The sequence below is a fragment of the Lathyrus oleraceus genome, chromosome 5 (assembly GCF_024323335.1).
Source record: "Lathyrus oleraceus cultivar Zhongwan6 chromosome 5, CAAS_Psat_ZW6_1.0, whole genome shotgun sequence".
Classification (NCBI taxonomy): domain Eukaryota; kingdom Viridiplantae; phylum Streptophyta; class Magnoliopsida; order Fabales; family Fabaceae; genus Lathyrus; species Lathyrus oleraceus.
Genome location: NC_066583.1, coordinates 129,085,405 through 129,101,567, shown reverse-complemented (window position 1 = coordinate 129,101,567; position 16,163 = coordinate 129,085,405). Strand labels below are relative to the sequence as shown.

At 40.3% G+C, this 16,163-nt stretch overlaps 2 protein-coding genes across 2 annotated transcripts; both read left to right on the top strand.

Annotated features, from left to right (window-relative positions):
* Nucleotides 1-1,299: 1,299 nt before the first annotated feature.
* LOC127079205 (uncharacterized) lies at nucleotides 1,300-2,898 on the top strand. The gene is made up of 2 exons (XM_051019620.1): nucleotides 1,300-2,563; nucleotides 2,615-2,898. Exons 1-2 carry the CDS (start codon nucleotides 1,300-1,302, stop codon nucleotides 2,896-2,898), a joined length of 1,548 nt encoding a protein of 515 aa, XP_050875577.1.
* Nucleotides 2,899-3,610: 712 nt separating this feature from the next.
* LOC127079204 (uncharacterized) lies at nucleotides 3,611-5,746 on the top strand. The gene is made up of 4 exons (XM_051019619.1): nucleotides 3,611-4,057; nucleotides 4,208-4,773; nucleotides 4,921-5,249; nucleotides 5,346-5,746. Exons 1-4 carry the CDS (start codon nucleotides 3,611-3,613, stop codon nucleotides 5,744-5,746), a joined length of 1,743 nt encoding a protein of 580 aa, XP_050875576.1.
* Nucleotides 5,747-16,163: the final 10,417 nt, after the last annotated feature.

Genomic DNA, 16,163 nt, shown 5'->3' with positions numbered 1-16,163 from the left:
GGAGCTCTGATTCCTCATCCCCGAATGAGTGATATGTAGGCACAATGGCCCAATCCTTGGCGAGCACTATAATAACAAAAACACCCCCCTTCTTTTCACACATTCTTTTGAAAATAAAACAATAATAGATAAATCACATGTATGTAAAACAACCCAAATGGTTCCCATGGAGTACCATGGACGTAAGGGGTGCTAATACCTTCCCCTTACGTAACCGACTTCTGAACCCAAATCTCGGTTGCGAGACCGATTCCTTATTCTCTTTTAGCGCTTCCCGTGCGCATCTCTTTTCCGAGGGTTTTATCGACCATTTCCCCTCTCCTCTCCGATAGAGGTAAACTAAATAAAATTCGGTGGCGACTCTTCTGACTTTGCCTCTCTTTGGTATCTCTTTAGTCCCGGTTTCGTTATCGTGAAATCCCGGTAGCGATAGCTGACGACTCTGCTGGGGACACCAAAATCCCCTAAGCAAGTCTAGCCTAGTTTGGGTTGTTTCTCTTTTACATACGTAGAGATTTATCTATTATTTTCTTTTTTTTCTGTATATACTGCTTTTATTGCTAACCTATACATATTTTCTTTGTTTGCCTGTTGGTCCGAAACTTTGGTTCTGTGACGAAGAATTTTTGGAAGCAATAATGATTGCAAAGGAAAAAACCTTGTGTGAAGGACTCCCCACCCGATTCTGAGAGTTTTGCTTGAGATAGGAGAGGTTGAGTAGTATTGATCCGCGAGGTTCCTTCCTCGTTAGGGTTGTACGAGAACCTCACTTAGTGGTAGATTCTCTTAAGGGGTTTGATGATCGTCGTGCTTTCGGCGTAAGCATATTTTCTTTTACTAGAGTCAATGACCCTAAGACCCCTTTTAGAACCTTTATAACAATGGCTAGCCTAGACCGATGGTCGCGTAGTATAGGTCATCGAGGTGCCTTCCTCGTAAGGATCGATACGAAGATCTCACTTAGAGTAGATGACTTTGATGGAGCAGTCGCCTGGAAAGTAAATTGACATAAGCGGCTGACAGTCAAGGAAGTCCATGACTCTAGGGGCAGTGTCTTACACCCAATTTTCCAAAAGTCTTAGATCACACAAAGCGAGAACCTTGGTTTACTAAGCAGTCATTATTAACTCCATGCTTCGTCGCGATGGTCCAAAACCATGAACCCATGCCTAAAATCATGTGGATATAATAAACCAATCATTCATTCATACATTTATTCATCATCAAAATAATAAGCAAAGCTCTTAAAATTTTCGTTTATTCGGACGCATAATTACAAGACTATTTTCCGACACAATCATGGATACTTCAACAAGGAAAAGCACTTCTACTTTCCGCTTCAAGAGTCCCGACATCAGTTCATTAAAGTTTCTCTGTTCAAAGGTCGTAGCTCTCAAAGACAACAAGTTTAGAGCCAATTTTGGGAACATTGTAGATCTTCTAACCGAGAAGGTTGACTATAGTGTTATCACTACAATGTCCCAATACTATGATGTCCCTTTAAGATACTTCACTTTCCCCGACATCCAAATCTCTCCAACCTTGGAAAACCTCGAGAGACTCCTCAATCGACCAACCAAAGAATACAACCATTTCCTGAAATTGGAAGAAGGCTTCTGTTTGACCGAGCTCTCACTCACCTTGGGTATCAACACCAACAAGCTAGTGGATATATGGGGCATTAAAGGATCCATCAAAGGTTTAACTCAAAAGTTCCTAGAAGCCCATACTTGGGAAATGATTAAAAAAGGAAGACTCGGCTTTTGTAGTGCAACCTTGGCCCTTTTGATTCATGGAATTGTCCTTTTCCCAAATCTGGACAAGTTCGTGGATCAATTAGCAGTTGAAGTCTTTTTAACAAAGAATCCGGTGCCTTTTTTACTTGTCGATTTCTACCATACCTTCCATACAAGGCATGAGAAGAAGGGAGGTATTTTCCTTTGTTGCGCTCCTATGCTACATCTTTTGATGAGGGCTTGCATGCCTCAAAGTGGATCCTTCGCCGAAAACAAACTGACATGGGTGCAAAGGTTCGCATCTCTCTCTGCCAACTCAATTCTATGGTACAAGAGGGAATGGGATACAAAGGATGTCATCGCAAGATGTGGAGAGTTCTCTAACGTACCCTTAATAGGAACACAAGGTTGCATCAACTACAACCCTGATATACTCAAGAGACAACTAGGGTACGCCATGATAATTCCCCCTGAGGAAAGAGATTTCATTCCATTTGTCATCAATATCGTGGATCCGCTTGATTCAAACATGAAAAGAGTGAGAAAAGCTTGGACAAGCATAGCCCGTATTGGCCGTGAATGGGGTAAGAAAAATATCCTAGCCAAGGAACCCTACTATGTATGGGTAAAAGAGAGGGCTAGGATGGTTAAGATGTTGTTTCTGTTTGATCCTTCTTCATTCCCGTTGATGCCAGATCCCGAGCCTATCCTACAAGAGGACATGGACAAACTTACCAGCCAAATCAAAGAGCTCGAGTTGGAAAACACTCAACTACGAGTCCAACTCAATCGTGCCAAGGAACATAACCACGTCTTAGAGGATAAGGGTAAGCAAGTCTATGAAAAATTTGAAGCTAGCAAGAAAAGGCTCTGATTAGCCGAGGGACAAAGAGTTTGGATTGGTGGAGCTTTACAAGGAGCTAATTCTGAGCTAGACTTCCGCAACGATGAGTTGGGTCGAGCATCCCGAATCATCAAGGACCTTGAAAATACTGTCAAGATGTCTAATGCCATGAAGAAAGAAGTGAGGGAAGATTACGAGGCCCAGATTCTCGAACTAAGGACCACTCTACAAGAGTATAAGGATTTTCTATCCAAGGAGCAACTAGAGAAAGAAAAGATTCACCGAAGCTTCATGCGTGAGCAGTTCAACCTTGGATGAGCTTGCGAGCAAATCAAGAACTTGAAGAGGGGAATCTATGACCAAGCCTATGTAGAATTGCAAAACAACTGCAGACATTGGGAGGAGCGTTGCCATGGATTCGAAGCTGCCATTATTCAAAGGGGCGAAATCATCCATAATCTCCAAGCCCTTTACGAAGAATGGAGGGACAAGTACACCAACATGACGGTATTAACCAACTATGCCCTTCAAGACTTTCCGGACAAGTTGAAGGAGGCAGATCTGATCATATGCCCAGATAATACCCACAAAGAGGTATACCACTTCGTCAAGTTCTGCAGAAGAACAATGGCCGAACTCATCACCGACATTGAGGCTCTCCGCAAGTCTCAAGGGGTCACTTTTAGGGTGGATATCTAGTTGGTTTATTTGTTTCCATTACTTGTATTTTGCAACTTATATGTATTGCTGTCTATTTTCCCTTCAAAGGATAAATGAAAGTTGGGATTTTTCTCTATTGTGTTTTCCTTTATTCATGATTGTGAACGTGAATCGTCAAGTAGTTTTTGCAATGAATAAACATGAATAACTAAAAAGAGCTTTGCTTTAACACAAAAAATTCATGCATCATATGCATCTTTCGAAACATAAAAACATAAAAAACTCATCCATCCACCTTTTTTTTTCCTTCCAGAACCACTCTCAAAAGCTGACTTTTCGATACGATACACGAGGACGTCGACAAGTTGTCATGGAGCAACTTCAAGAGAACCAAGTTGTCCTTCAGGAAGAAGTATCCCAAATACGGTCCCAAATGCGGCAGTTGATGGAGACTATTCAAGCAGTCGCAAGAGGCCAAGAGGTTATGGCAAAAATGCAAGAAGAAATGAACCAACGTGCCAGTACTACCAATCCTCCTACCCCTCCAGCGGTCGAGACTCCGACTCCAGTTCCTCAAGTTGATCCTCCAATTAACATTAATGCACCCGGCGGTGTTCCAAACGACAACCCTCGTCCTCATGTTTTTGAGATAGACGACCAACACGATGCATTCTTCAGCCCAAGGGATGCTTCTCAGGATGACGCCTTCGGTTCAGCAACCAACGAGGTGGAGAGGAAGGTAAAGGCTATCGAGGAAAAGCTCAAGGCAATGGGGAGCACTGATGCTTTGGGCCTTGATGCGGCAGAAATGTGCTTGGTATCTGGGGTCATCATTCCGGCCAAGTTCAAAGTTCCGGACTTTGAAAAATATAAGGGAAATAGCGACCCTAGGACGCACATTAGGGCATACTGCCGAAAGATGGCTGCCTACTCCAGCAATGATTAACTTTTAATGCATTTTTTCCAGGACTCCCTCAGTGGGGCATCTTTGGATTGGTACATGCAACTTGAGGGCAACCATATTCACACCTGGAGGGATATGGCCGAGGCATTCCTCAAGCACTATCAGTACAACACTGATATGGCACCTAATCGCATGCAGTTGCAAAATCTGACTCAGAGGTCTGAGGAGTCCTTCAAAGAGTATGCTCAGCGATGGAGGGAATCAGCTGCTAGGGTACAACCCCCATTGCTAGAAAGAGAACTGGTAGACATGTTTATGGGAAACCTACAAGGTCCATACCTTGATAGAATGGTAGGGAGCACCTCTTCGGGCTTTTCTGACCTGGTCTTAGCCGGTGAAAGGATAGAAAATATGATTAAAATGGGAAAGATCCAGAACTCTGCCAATACTTTTAGTGCATCGAAGAAATCTTTTGTTCCCTACGGTAAAAAACGAGAAGGCGAGACCAATGCTGCCTCCATCATTCGAACAAGAAATCTCACTTATCCACAAGTAGCTGCCATACCTCCCGTCCAACCAAGTCAACAACAACCATTTGCAATTCCTATTCAAACTCAACAACAACAACGGTATCAACAACAACCGCAACGTCAGCAACCACAATATCAACAACAACAACAAAGGATGCGAAGGCCCGAGAGAAGATTTGACACAGTTCCCATGCCTTATCGCCACATTCTACCATATTTATTGAGGGGATCACTTGTGCAACTAAGGGAGTTAGGACCCCCACCAGCGGTTCTTCCTCCCGATTATGATGCAAATGCCCGCTGTGAATTTCATTCTGGCGCTCCTGGACATTCGATCGAGAATTGTAAAGCATTAAAGTACAAGGTTCAAGATCTTATTGATTCTAAGGCAATCACGTTTGCCCCCAAGGGGCCGAGTGTAAATAATAACCTGATGCCCCCTCACAACAATGCATCAGTGAATATGATGGAAGCTGACAATGGAAGGAGATTGATATCCTGTGTGGACGAGTTAAAAACACCACTCATCGAGATCAAGAATGCTTTAATGAAGGATAATGCATTTCCCATCTGTGGTAATGACTGTGAACACTGTCTGATTAACCCGCAACAATGTAGAACATTGAAGTCTGTCATATAAAAATTAATGAACCAAGGGATCTTGGTGGTAGACTGCCCGTCCACAAAGGAAGATGTGTATACCCTCGAGATACCATACGACGAAGTCCCTCCTCTGCAAATTCCATATGACTTCTCTCAGTTAACTCTGTCGACAAATCCTGTTACTCCAATCATAATAACAATTCCCACACCATTCCCATATGTTGACACCAAGGCAGTCCCATGGATGTATGACACCTCAGTCTACATTCATGGTCAGAAGATTCAAGAAGAACCGTTAAAGTCTAGTGATCCAATGATCAATATCACCAACACTAGCAGAATCACGATAAGTGGAAGGATATTTGCGCCGACACCCACTCCAATTGGAACTATCAATCCTTCAACTTCAGACAAAGGCAAACAAATTGATGGCGCTCAGCAAAGACAAGACCTCGCACCTTCCAATTAAGTAGACGAGTTCTTACGCATTATCAAAAAGAGCGATTATCGAGTAGTTGATCAGCTTAACCAGACACCCTCAAAGATCTCAATGTTGTCTTTATTAATGTGCTCAGAGGCCCATAGGGATGCTTTGGTAAAATTTATGAGGACATCTCACGTACCGCATGAGATATTTGTTTGTCAGTTTGAAGGAGTAGTTAACAATATCACTACTAGCTTAAGCTTGGGTTTCAGTGATGAAGAGTTTCCCGCCGAGGGGAGGAATCATAACAAGGCTCTCCATATTTCTATTGAGTGTGTGGACACAGTTCTATCAAGAGTTTTGGTAGACATTGGGTCTTCCCTCAATGTGATGCCTAAGAGCTCCTTTGCTAAACTAACTGTTGAAGGACTCGTAATGAAGCCGAGTGAGCTTATAGTAAGAGCATTTGATGGGACTAGAAGGACTGTAATCGGTGAGGTGAATTTGCCTATGAAGATTGGTCCCCATATTTTCCTTATCACTTTCTTCGTAATGGATATCTATCCAGCCTACAGTTGTCTGCTTGGGAGGCCTTGGATCCATTCAGCTGGTGCAGTCACTTCAACGCTCCACCAAAAATTGAAATTCTTAGCTGACGATAAACTAGTTGTTGTCGAGGGTGAGGAGGACTTTGTGGTAAGTCACCTCGCATCTTTCTGATACGTTGAAGGAGAAGGGGAGATAAAGGAAATCCCATTCCAATCATTTGAAGCTATCAATGTTGAAATGGTTTGCCCAACAAGGGATGAATCAAAAGATGCTAAATCCCCCATGGCATCTCTTATAGACGCCCTGACAATCATAAAGGATGGACACCCCCAAGGATGGGGAAGATTGCTTGAACTTCCTTCCAATAAGGACCGCACCGGTTTAGGATACAACTCCCGGATTTTGAAGAAGCCCGCGCTGATAGCTACAAGGGGATCAGTGCTCCCACTATCTGAAAACTTCTCAAGTGATGGTTACCTGGATGACAACAGTATCTGTGCCGAGGAGGAAGAAGAAGAAGAAGATGATGATGGGTTGATCTTCACAAAGACTGATGGAAATGGTGCCACCAAATGGATCGAGATTGAAATACCTAAAGTGACCCTGATTGAAATGTAATTCCCAATGTTGTTTTCCTTCCTTTTTATCAAAAGAACCCATGTCAATCCCAAGGCATGAGGGGATCATTTGTAGGGCCTCATCAAATTTCCTTATTAATCATTAATGAAAAAGGTTCATGTTCGCAATCAATTTTGAGATCCTTGCCTTTCATTTATTTATTTCACCTTTTTCAAATGGCATTTTTCTTTTTTTTTTCTTTTTTTTTTTAAAAGTTCTTTCCAAATCATCCTTTCTTTCATACCAATAAAAGTGTGGACCTTAAATCATGCAGATCATCCTCGACAACCACCAATGACAATTCTGCTACAGTCTCATACGACTTTGACAACCCGATTAATCAAGCTGATGAAGAGTGTGAGGAAGAGGCCGAACTCCCAGAAGAATTGGCAAGGCTGCTCAAGCAGGAGGAAAAAGTCATTCAGCCGCACGAAGAATCAGTGGAAGTGATTAACCTTGGGACAGATGAGGAAGCGAAAGAAGTCTGAGTCGGCTCCGCTCTACAAGACGAGGTGAAGACAAAATTGATTGAGCTCTTGAAGTAATACAAAGATGTGTTTGCATGGTCATACCAAGATATGCCTGGCCTCGATAATGACATTGTGGTCCATCATCTACCCCTTAAAGAAGAATGCCCTCCAGTAAAGCAAAAGCTACGAAGGACCCATCCCAACATGGCTATAAAAATCAAGGAGGAGGTACAAAAGCAGCTCAACGCCGGCTTCCTAGTGGTCTCCAATTATCCTCAATGGATAGTTAACATTGTGCATGTACCTAAGAAGGATGGCAAAGTAAGAATGTGCATAGATTATAGAGATCTAAACAGAGCAAGTCCCAAAGATGACTTTCCACTGCCACACATTGACGTGCTAGTAGATAATACCGCTCAGTTCTCTGTTTTCTCTTTTATGGATGGTTTCTCCGGTTATAACCAGATCCGCATGGCTCAAAAAGATATGGAGAAAACCACTTCCATAATGCCATGGGGCACCTTCTGCTACAAGGTGATGCCTTTTGGATTGAAGAACGACGGCGCCACGTACCAACGAGACATGGTCACTCTCTTTCACGATATGATCCATAAAGAGATTGAGGTTTATGTCGACGACATGATAGCCAAGTCTCAAACCGAAGAAGAACACCTTGTCAATCTAGAAAAGTTGTTTGAGAGGATGAGGAAGTTCAAATTTAGGCTTAATCCCAACAAATGCACATTTGGGGTAAGATCTGGCAAATTGTTAGGTTTTATCGTCAGTCAACGTGGCATCGAAGTAGATCCCGAGAAAGTAAAGGCCATACAAGCTATGCCTGCACCCAAAACCGAGAAGGAAGTATGAGGATTCCTAGGTAGATTGAACTACATTGCTAGGTTCATATCTCACCTCACTGCCACTTGTGATCCAATCTTCAAACTTCTTCGAAAGGATCAAGCCATCATTTGGAATGATGACTGCCAAGACACATTTGAGAAAATAAAGGAATATTTGCAAAAACCTCTTGTGTTGATGCCTCATGTACCTGGTAGACCATTAATCATGTATCTCACCATTCTCGAAGGATCAATGGGTTGTGTCCTCGGCCAACATGACGAGACTGGTAGAAAAGAGCATGCAATATACTATTTGAGTAAGAAGTTCACTGATTGTGAGAGTAGGTATTCGATGCTTGAAAAGACTTATTGCGCACTAGCATGGGCTGCCAAACGTTTAAGACAATACATGCTCACTCATACGACATTGTTGATCTCTAAAATGGATCCTGTCAAATACATCTTTGAGAAGCCGGCTCTAACCGGTAGAATAGCCCGATGGCAAATGGCTTTAATCGAGTACGATATCCAACATGTCACTCAAAAGGCCATCAAAGGGAGTGTCTTGTCTGATTATCTTGCACAACAACCCTTGGAGGACTATCAGTCTATGCGTTTCGAATTCCCCGACGAGGATATCATGTTGATTAGGGATTGCAACATCCCCGGTCCCGAGGAAGGACCCGAGCCTGGATCCCGATGGACCATGGTTTTTGATGGAGCTTCTAATGCTCATGGCAATGGCGTTGGGGCAGTAATCACTTCTCTAACTAATTTCCACCTCCCCTTCACGACTCGATTATGTTTTGAATATACAAACAATATGGCCGAATACGAGGCTTGTATCTTTGGTATTGAAGCTGCTATCGATCTTAGAATCAAAATCCTGGAAGTCTATGGGGACTCAGCCTTGGTAATCAGCCAAGTCAAAGGAGATTGGGATACTAGAGATCATAAGCTCATTCCTTACAAAGAGTATGTCTCGAAACTAGTCCCCTACTTCGACGAAATTACATTCCACCACATCCCTCGATAAGAGAATCGGCTAGCTGACGCTTTGGCAACTTTGGCGTCCATGTTTAAAGTTAAGTGGAAGAACGAAGCGACATCCTTTCACCTGAACTACTTGGACAGACCTGCTTACTGTCTGGCAGCAGAAGACGAAACTAACCGTCATCCTTGGTTCCATGACATCATGAAATTCTTAGAGAACCAAGAGTATCATGCGGACGCGTCCATCACCAATAAGAAGTATCTTCGAAAACTATCATCCAAATTCTTCTTAAATGGAAGGGTATTATACAAGAGAAATTATGATTCGGTTTTGCTTAGATGTGTGAACAAGCGAGAAGCAAACCAAATTATAATGGAAATTCATGAAGGATCCTTTGGGACGCATGCCAGTGGGAGCACTATGGTGAAGAAAATTTTAAGGGTCGGATGCTATTGGATGACTATGGAGATTGACTGTCATCGCCACGTCCAAACCTGCCACAAGTTCCAGATCTATGCCGATAAGATCCATGTGTCGCCAACGCCTCTCAATGTCCTAACATCACCTTGGCCTTTCACCATGTGGGGCATTGACGTGATCGGACGCATAGAGCCAACTGCCTCGAACGGACACCGCTTCATCATTGTAGCCAATGACTATTTCAAAAAATGGGTAGAAGCAGCCTCGTACGCCAACGTTACCAGACAAGTGGTGACTCGATTCCTCAGGAAAGAAATCATCTGCCATTATGGGGTCCCCAACAAGATCATTACTGATAATGGATCTAACCTCAATAATAAAATGATGAAAGAGCTATACCAAAATATCAAGATCGACCACCACAACTCATCGCCTTATAGGCCTAAGATGAATGGCGTTGTTGAGGCAGCTAACAAAAACATCAAGAAGATCGTGCAAAAGATGGTGGAAACCTACAAAGATTGGCACGAAATGCTCCCATTCGCATTACACGGCTATCATACTTCCGTACGCACTTCCACTGGGGCAACTCCCTTCTCCCTTGTGTACGACATGGATGTAGTCTTACCGGTCGAAGTAGAGATTCCTTCCTTAACGATTTTGAAAGATGTTAAGCTTGATGAGTCTGAGTGGGTACAAGCTCGATTTGACCAACTAAACCTCATTGATGAGAAACGCTTAGCAGCCATCTGCCATGGCCAACTTTATCAAAAACGCATCAAGAGAGCACATGACAAAAAGGTTTTCCCCCGCAGCCTAAAGGCCGGAGACCTCGTATTGAAGAAGACTCTTCCAATCCATACTGACCCAAGTAGAAAATGGACACCGAACTACGAAGGTCTGTATGTTGTAAGAAAGGTCTTATCCGGAGGAGCCTTGATCCTTGCAACTATGAATGGTGAAGATCTTCCATCCCCGGTGAATGCGGATGCAGTCAAAAAATACTATGCTTAAAAAAAATATAGCCCGATATGTTGAAAACTTATGCAAAAATGGGTATCCCGGTAGACTGAAAACCCGAAAGGGCGGTCTAGGCAAAAATTAGGGATTTAATAAGAGCAAGAGGTTGCATCCCGCAAGGAATCCTTCTTCATTCCTTAGCGAGTCAATTATGTGGGTCCCCAGCAAGTCAATCCTATCACCCTCCTTCATAAAAGCAAGATCAAAGGGCGACCAAAGGCATAGAGGCTATAGCAGAGTTAGAATTTGGAGGAAACTCGAGATGTTTCATTGCCATTACAATTATCATTTTCTTTTCGCAATCACCTCTTCTAGGAATTGCTTTCCTTTGTACAAAATTCCCTATTTGTAGAACCATTTGTCAATAAAAATCAGTTCCCTCACATGTGTTCCATATTTTTACTTTTCCTGCTTTGTCTGCGAAATATGACTTTTTTTAAAATAAAATTACATGGGAAATTTTCGATTAAAAGACCTTTTTCAAAAAAAAAACTATAAGGGAGACAATATCGAATTACATTCCTTTTAGAATTTTGCTAAAGGTAATCAAAACACATTTCCAACCCAAGGGTGCCACACAGTTCTTTGGACTAGGCCGATCATTTCTCCCCCCAATAGGAATTCTCAAACATTACATTCAGCGCTTGCTTGGACGTCGAACTCCAATTTCTCAAGTATCGGAAAGTCAATACAATTCACCCAATCACCCTTTTTAAGCCCAATCACCATTGGCAATCCCCAAATACACTCCTCCGCAAAGCCCAAACATACTTGGCGTAACTTGCAAACCCTGCATTTCATGTATTCCCCATGAAAGCCCAAACATGCATTGGCATACATAACATCACATCATAAGTATCTCCTTAACTTACTCAAACTAACTCGTCAGAGTTCGTAATTTTCCAATCATTGCTAGGAATTTTCCCCAATAAAAATCAATGTTCATCCTCAAAACATTTCCCAAGCATAACCATGCATTCCAGCCATTATTGGGAATCGTCGCTAAGCTGTTTCATTTCATTGTCAAGTTGCCCTAGAGGAGTGAATGCTGAGAAACATCATTGTACTTCTTCTATCCCTAGAAAGTCAACACGTTTTTCCTTTTCCCCGCAGAGTCAGGTATTCTTAGCCATTATTAAGAATCATCACTGAATTCTCATTTTTTAGATTAGAGGAATTTTGGATTCATTCCCCAAGCCGAGTCAGACATTCATAGCCGAGAATCATCCTTGAATTCATTTTTCTCTAGTAGATGTCAGGTATTCCAGCCATTGCTATGAACCGTCACTTGACATTTGTCTTCTCCTCAGCAGAGTCAGGTATTCTTAGTCGTTGTTAAGAATCATCATTGAGTTGTTTGATCTTCCCGAAGGATTTCAGGTATTCTAGCCATCACTAAGAATCGTCACTGTACTTTCGCGAGAAAAATTGTATCTCCAGTCGAGTCAGGTATTCTAGCCTCCGCTAAGAATCGTCACTGATTTTGTTTCGTTTGACCCCTAATAGATGTTTTGTGTTCCAGTCGTTGTTAAGGAACGCTGTCTTGTTTTTTTTCCTAGTCGTTACTAGGAGTGATCATCCTTCTTTTTCTCATTCCCTAGTGAAGCTTTCTTCCCTCAACTTTCTTGGCCCCTTTTGACATCAAACTTTCATCGTTAAGAAGATACTTAGGATGCATACATCACATTGCATGCATAATCATCATAACCATGCATAATCCGTAAACAAATATTCACATTATCATCCTCCGGCATGGTGAATTTCTGGTTACTCTCATTAGTATTTAATCCTCTCTTACCTTGAATACATTGGAAGTCGTCACTATCTATGTATTCAGGTCCGAGAAAATTAAATAGGGGCAGCTGTCATACCCCAAAATTCACCCTACCCCGATACAATTTTCATCTGATCCATGGCCCTACTGCACATGCATGCTTTCATTATTTCATCATCATTTCATTTAACTTTCATAACCAAATACATATTACACGGACTCAAGGCATGGTGTTTACACCCGGAAAAAAATGGGGTTATCTGGTTAAAGTTCTAAAAAAAAAAATTGGATTGTGTAATCGATTACCCTAATCATGGTAATCGATTACATAGATAAAACATTGATTTCCAGACCATTTTGGACTGTGTAATCGATTACCCTAATCATGGTAATCGATTACACAGGCAAAAAATTGATTTCCAGGTCATTTTGGACTGTGTAATCGATTACCCTAATCATGGTAATCGATTACACCTGCGAGGACAACAGTAGTAGCTCTATTTTTTCCACAAAGTACTTTTTGGTTCACCCCCTTTTTCCACCTACTTTCCCTATAAATAGAGGTACTATTTCCCCTCATTTTTTATGCTTCTTAGCCCCCAAAAGTTTTGTCCAAGTCCAAGGTCAAAACAAAAAAAAAATCTTTCTCACTTAAAAAAGTCACCCCACAAACTTTTTTTTGTCCTCTTTCATATTTTTTTTCAAAGCTTCTCACTCTCTAACACTCATAACTTAGCTCCTTCACTAAACTTCCACCATAAACACTTTCATCCCAAAACCCTTGCTTTATATCCAAGCTCAACACCATTTTAACCTACCCTTTTTCAACATTTTTTGGGTAATGATTTTAGCTTAAACTTTGTTAACTTTTTGGTTCTGTTTTTGTGTTGAAAATGGTTGTTTGTTCTTGGTTGATCTTTTGAGAGGGTTTAGACTCAAACTTGTAAAAAATGATTAACTTTGGTTTACACTTTTTTTTGGGATTTTTTGCTCTTGCTACTTTTATCCACCATCTTTAATCAAACTTTGTATTTTGTTTCATTTGCTATTTATTGTTGACTTGTTTTCACATTTATTTGGTTGATGAGATCTATTAGATCATGGCCATGATTTTTTAGAGTTGATAAAACCTTCAATGTTTCAAACCTATTAATGATTGATCAATAGATCCTTCATGATACTTTGAGGCATTGATAGGTTGCCTCTATTTCAACCATATTCGGGTCATTTGATAAATAGATGAAACCATTTTCTTTACATTAACTTGTTATTCTATTTGCTTATTGTTATTCTACTAACCGCTAACCACTAACTACTAACTCCTAACATTTACATTATTTTACTTTACTTCCTTGCAATTTATTTTATTGTTCACTTTATTTCAAGTACTTTATGTTTATATTTATATTTATTGTTATCTAACCATGTCATTTACATTATGCTAATTTATTTACTCTCTTACTATCTTGCTAAATAAAAGAGGAGTAAAAACAAAATAAAGAGAACAAATCATAATCTTTTAAAATATTGATAGATGAACTTAGGGTTGCATAACTTTCTTTGTTACAAATCTATTGTTAGTTGATTTTTCAACCATCTTCAATACTTTGCATCAATGATAAGTTATCTCTTAATGTGTCATTATTTTGAGTCTTTTTGACCTATGAAAAATAATCCTCAAGATGTTCATTTTGTACATATTACTAACCACTAATTATACTTCACTAACTTTTTTTATCATTAACCTTTGTTATTGTGATTTTTGTTACCATTAACTTGTGGTTTATTTTGTGTCATTTACATTCACTAACCATTATTATTGTGATTATTGTCATTCTTTATCTTGTGATTTACTTTTATGTCATTACCTTGTAATTTACATTCAAGTACTCATTATCATCATCATTGTACAAACTCATCATGCATGTTTATTTACTTGTCATTTATTTTATTGTCATCATACATTAAAAATAACAAAAACATGATAAAATGTTAAAACCAAAAATATTCACTCCACTCTTAATCAACTTGGACTTAGAGGATTTCATCATAGGACCTTTGCTTGGAAGCCTTCCTTTACTCTTTGTGATACTTTGTAAACACTTGGATTTTCATCCGTAACTTACATGCATGTTGTAAGAATGGCATCATGGCACCACCTTAGAGGGACATGTTTGTAAGACCATTATCCTTTGTTTAGCTTAGGTCACTTTTGCACACAAAAGGCTTTATCTTGGGCTACCTTACAATGAGACCCTTTAATTTCTTGTTGGTTACTTTGCATTCGTGTTGCATAAGCTAAATTTCATAATTAAATAAAATAAACCCTTGATTCAACGTCAAGTGGCATTTTCTTAGCCAAATTCAAAAATACTTAATAATTATGATTATTATTGTGTGTCATGAGCCTTAAGTGGTGGAGAATGAATGAGAATGGAGCATTCCTACCCTTACTCTGATTATTTTGGACGCAAGACGCTTGGCTTGTTGTCTAGAATAATCACCTCCGCCTATAGACTTTAGTACAAAATAATCACAAACATTATTTCATAAAACCCTTATTCAAGATTAAAAAAATACAACTCATCAAACTCATTTTTGTGCCTTAGGACATCATCCTGAAAACCCTTTTCTCAAAGGTAAAATCAACCAACACACAAACATTTTCTACTCCGAACTACGGAGCTCTGATTCCTCATCCCCGAATGAGTGATACGTAGGCACAAGGGCCCAAATCCTTGGCGAGCACTATAATAACAAAAACACCCCCTTCTTTTCACACATTCTTTTGAAAATAAAACAATAATAGATAAATCCCATGTATGTAAAATAACTCAAATGGTTCTCATGGAGTACCATGGACGTAAGGGGTGCTAATACATTCCCCTTACGTAACTGACTTCCGAACCCAAATCTCGGTTGCGAGACCGATTCCTTATTCTCTTTTAGCGCTTCCCGTGCGCGTCTCTTTTCCGAGGGTTTTATCGACTATTTTCCCTCTCCTCTCCGATAGAGGTAAACTAAATAAAATTCGGTGGCGACTCTTCTGACTTTGCCTCTCTTTGGCATCTCTTTAGTCCCGGTTTCGTTATCATGAAATCCCGGTAGCGACAAAGGTATAGTCAGATCCTTACTCTATTTAACAGTGAGTAGGCCAGATATCATGTTTAGTATATGTATGTGTGCTATATATCATGTGCTACTTAAGGAAACCCATTTTAAGATCGTAAAAAATATTCTGAGGTATCTTAACAAAACATCTCAACATGGTTTTTGGTATCCTAAAGGTAACGCATGTAGCTTAATAGGTTTTTATAATTCTAATTTTGCAAGGTGCAAGTCAGATAGGAAAGGCACTAGTGATACATGTCACTTATTTGGAAGTTGTTTAGTTTCTTGGCACAATAGGAACTAACATAGCATTGCTCTTTCTACCGTTGAGGATGAATATGTAGTCATTGGTAGTTATTGTGCACAAGTCTTATGGCTAAAGCAACAATTGCTATATTATTATTTAAAACTTGGTTGTATTCCAATTAAGTGAGATAGTACTAGTGCGGTAAGCCTCACTAATAATTTGATACTCCATTCACGAAAAAAACACATTGAGATCCGACAACATTTTCTTAGAGATCATGATGAAAAAAGGATGTTGTTTTTGAATATGTTGACACTAAAAATCAGCTTGCTTATATTTTTACAAAATTGTTGTCATCGGAACCTCTTCACAAGATCTGTAGGGATTTGGGAATCCTAGACTCCTCGTGCTTTAAATAGA

Bases quoted from the DNA above. Each gene is read 5' to 3' on its own strand.
- LOC127079205 (XM_051019620.1), top strand. From the start codon at position 1,300: ATGGATACTTCAACAAGGAAAAGCACTTCTACTTTCCGCTTCAAGAGT. The intron at 2,564-2,614 runs GTAAGCAAGTCT...GGCTCTGATTAG, and splicing joins CCACGTCTTAGAGGATAAGG to CCGAGGGACAAAGAGTTTGG.
- LOC127079204 (XM_051019619.1), top strand. From the start codon at position 3,611: ATGGAGCAACTTCAAGAGAACCAAGTTGTCCTTCAGGAAGAAGTATCC. The intron at 4,774-4,920 runs GTATCAACAACA...TGTGCAACTAAG, and splicing joins CAAACTCAACAACAACAACG to GGAGTTAGGACCCCCACCAG. The intron at 5,250-5,345 runs GTAATGACTGTG...TCTTGGTGGTAG, and splicing joins TAATGCATTTCCCATCTGTG to ACTGCCCGTCCACAAAGGAA.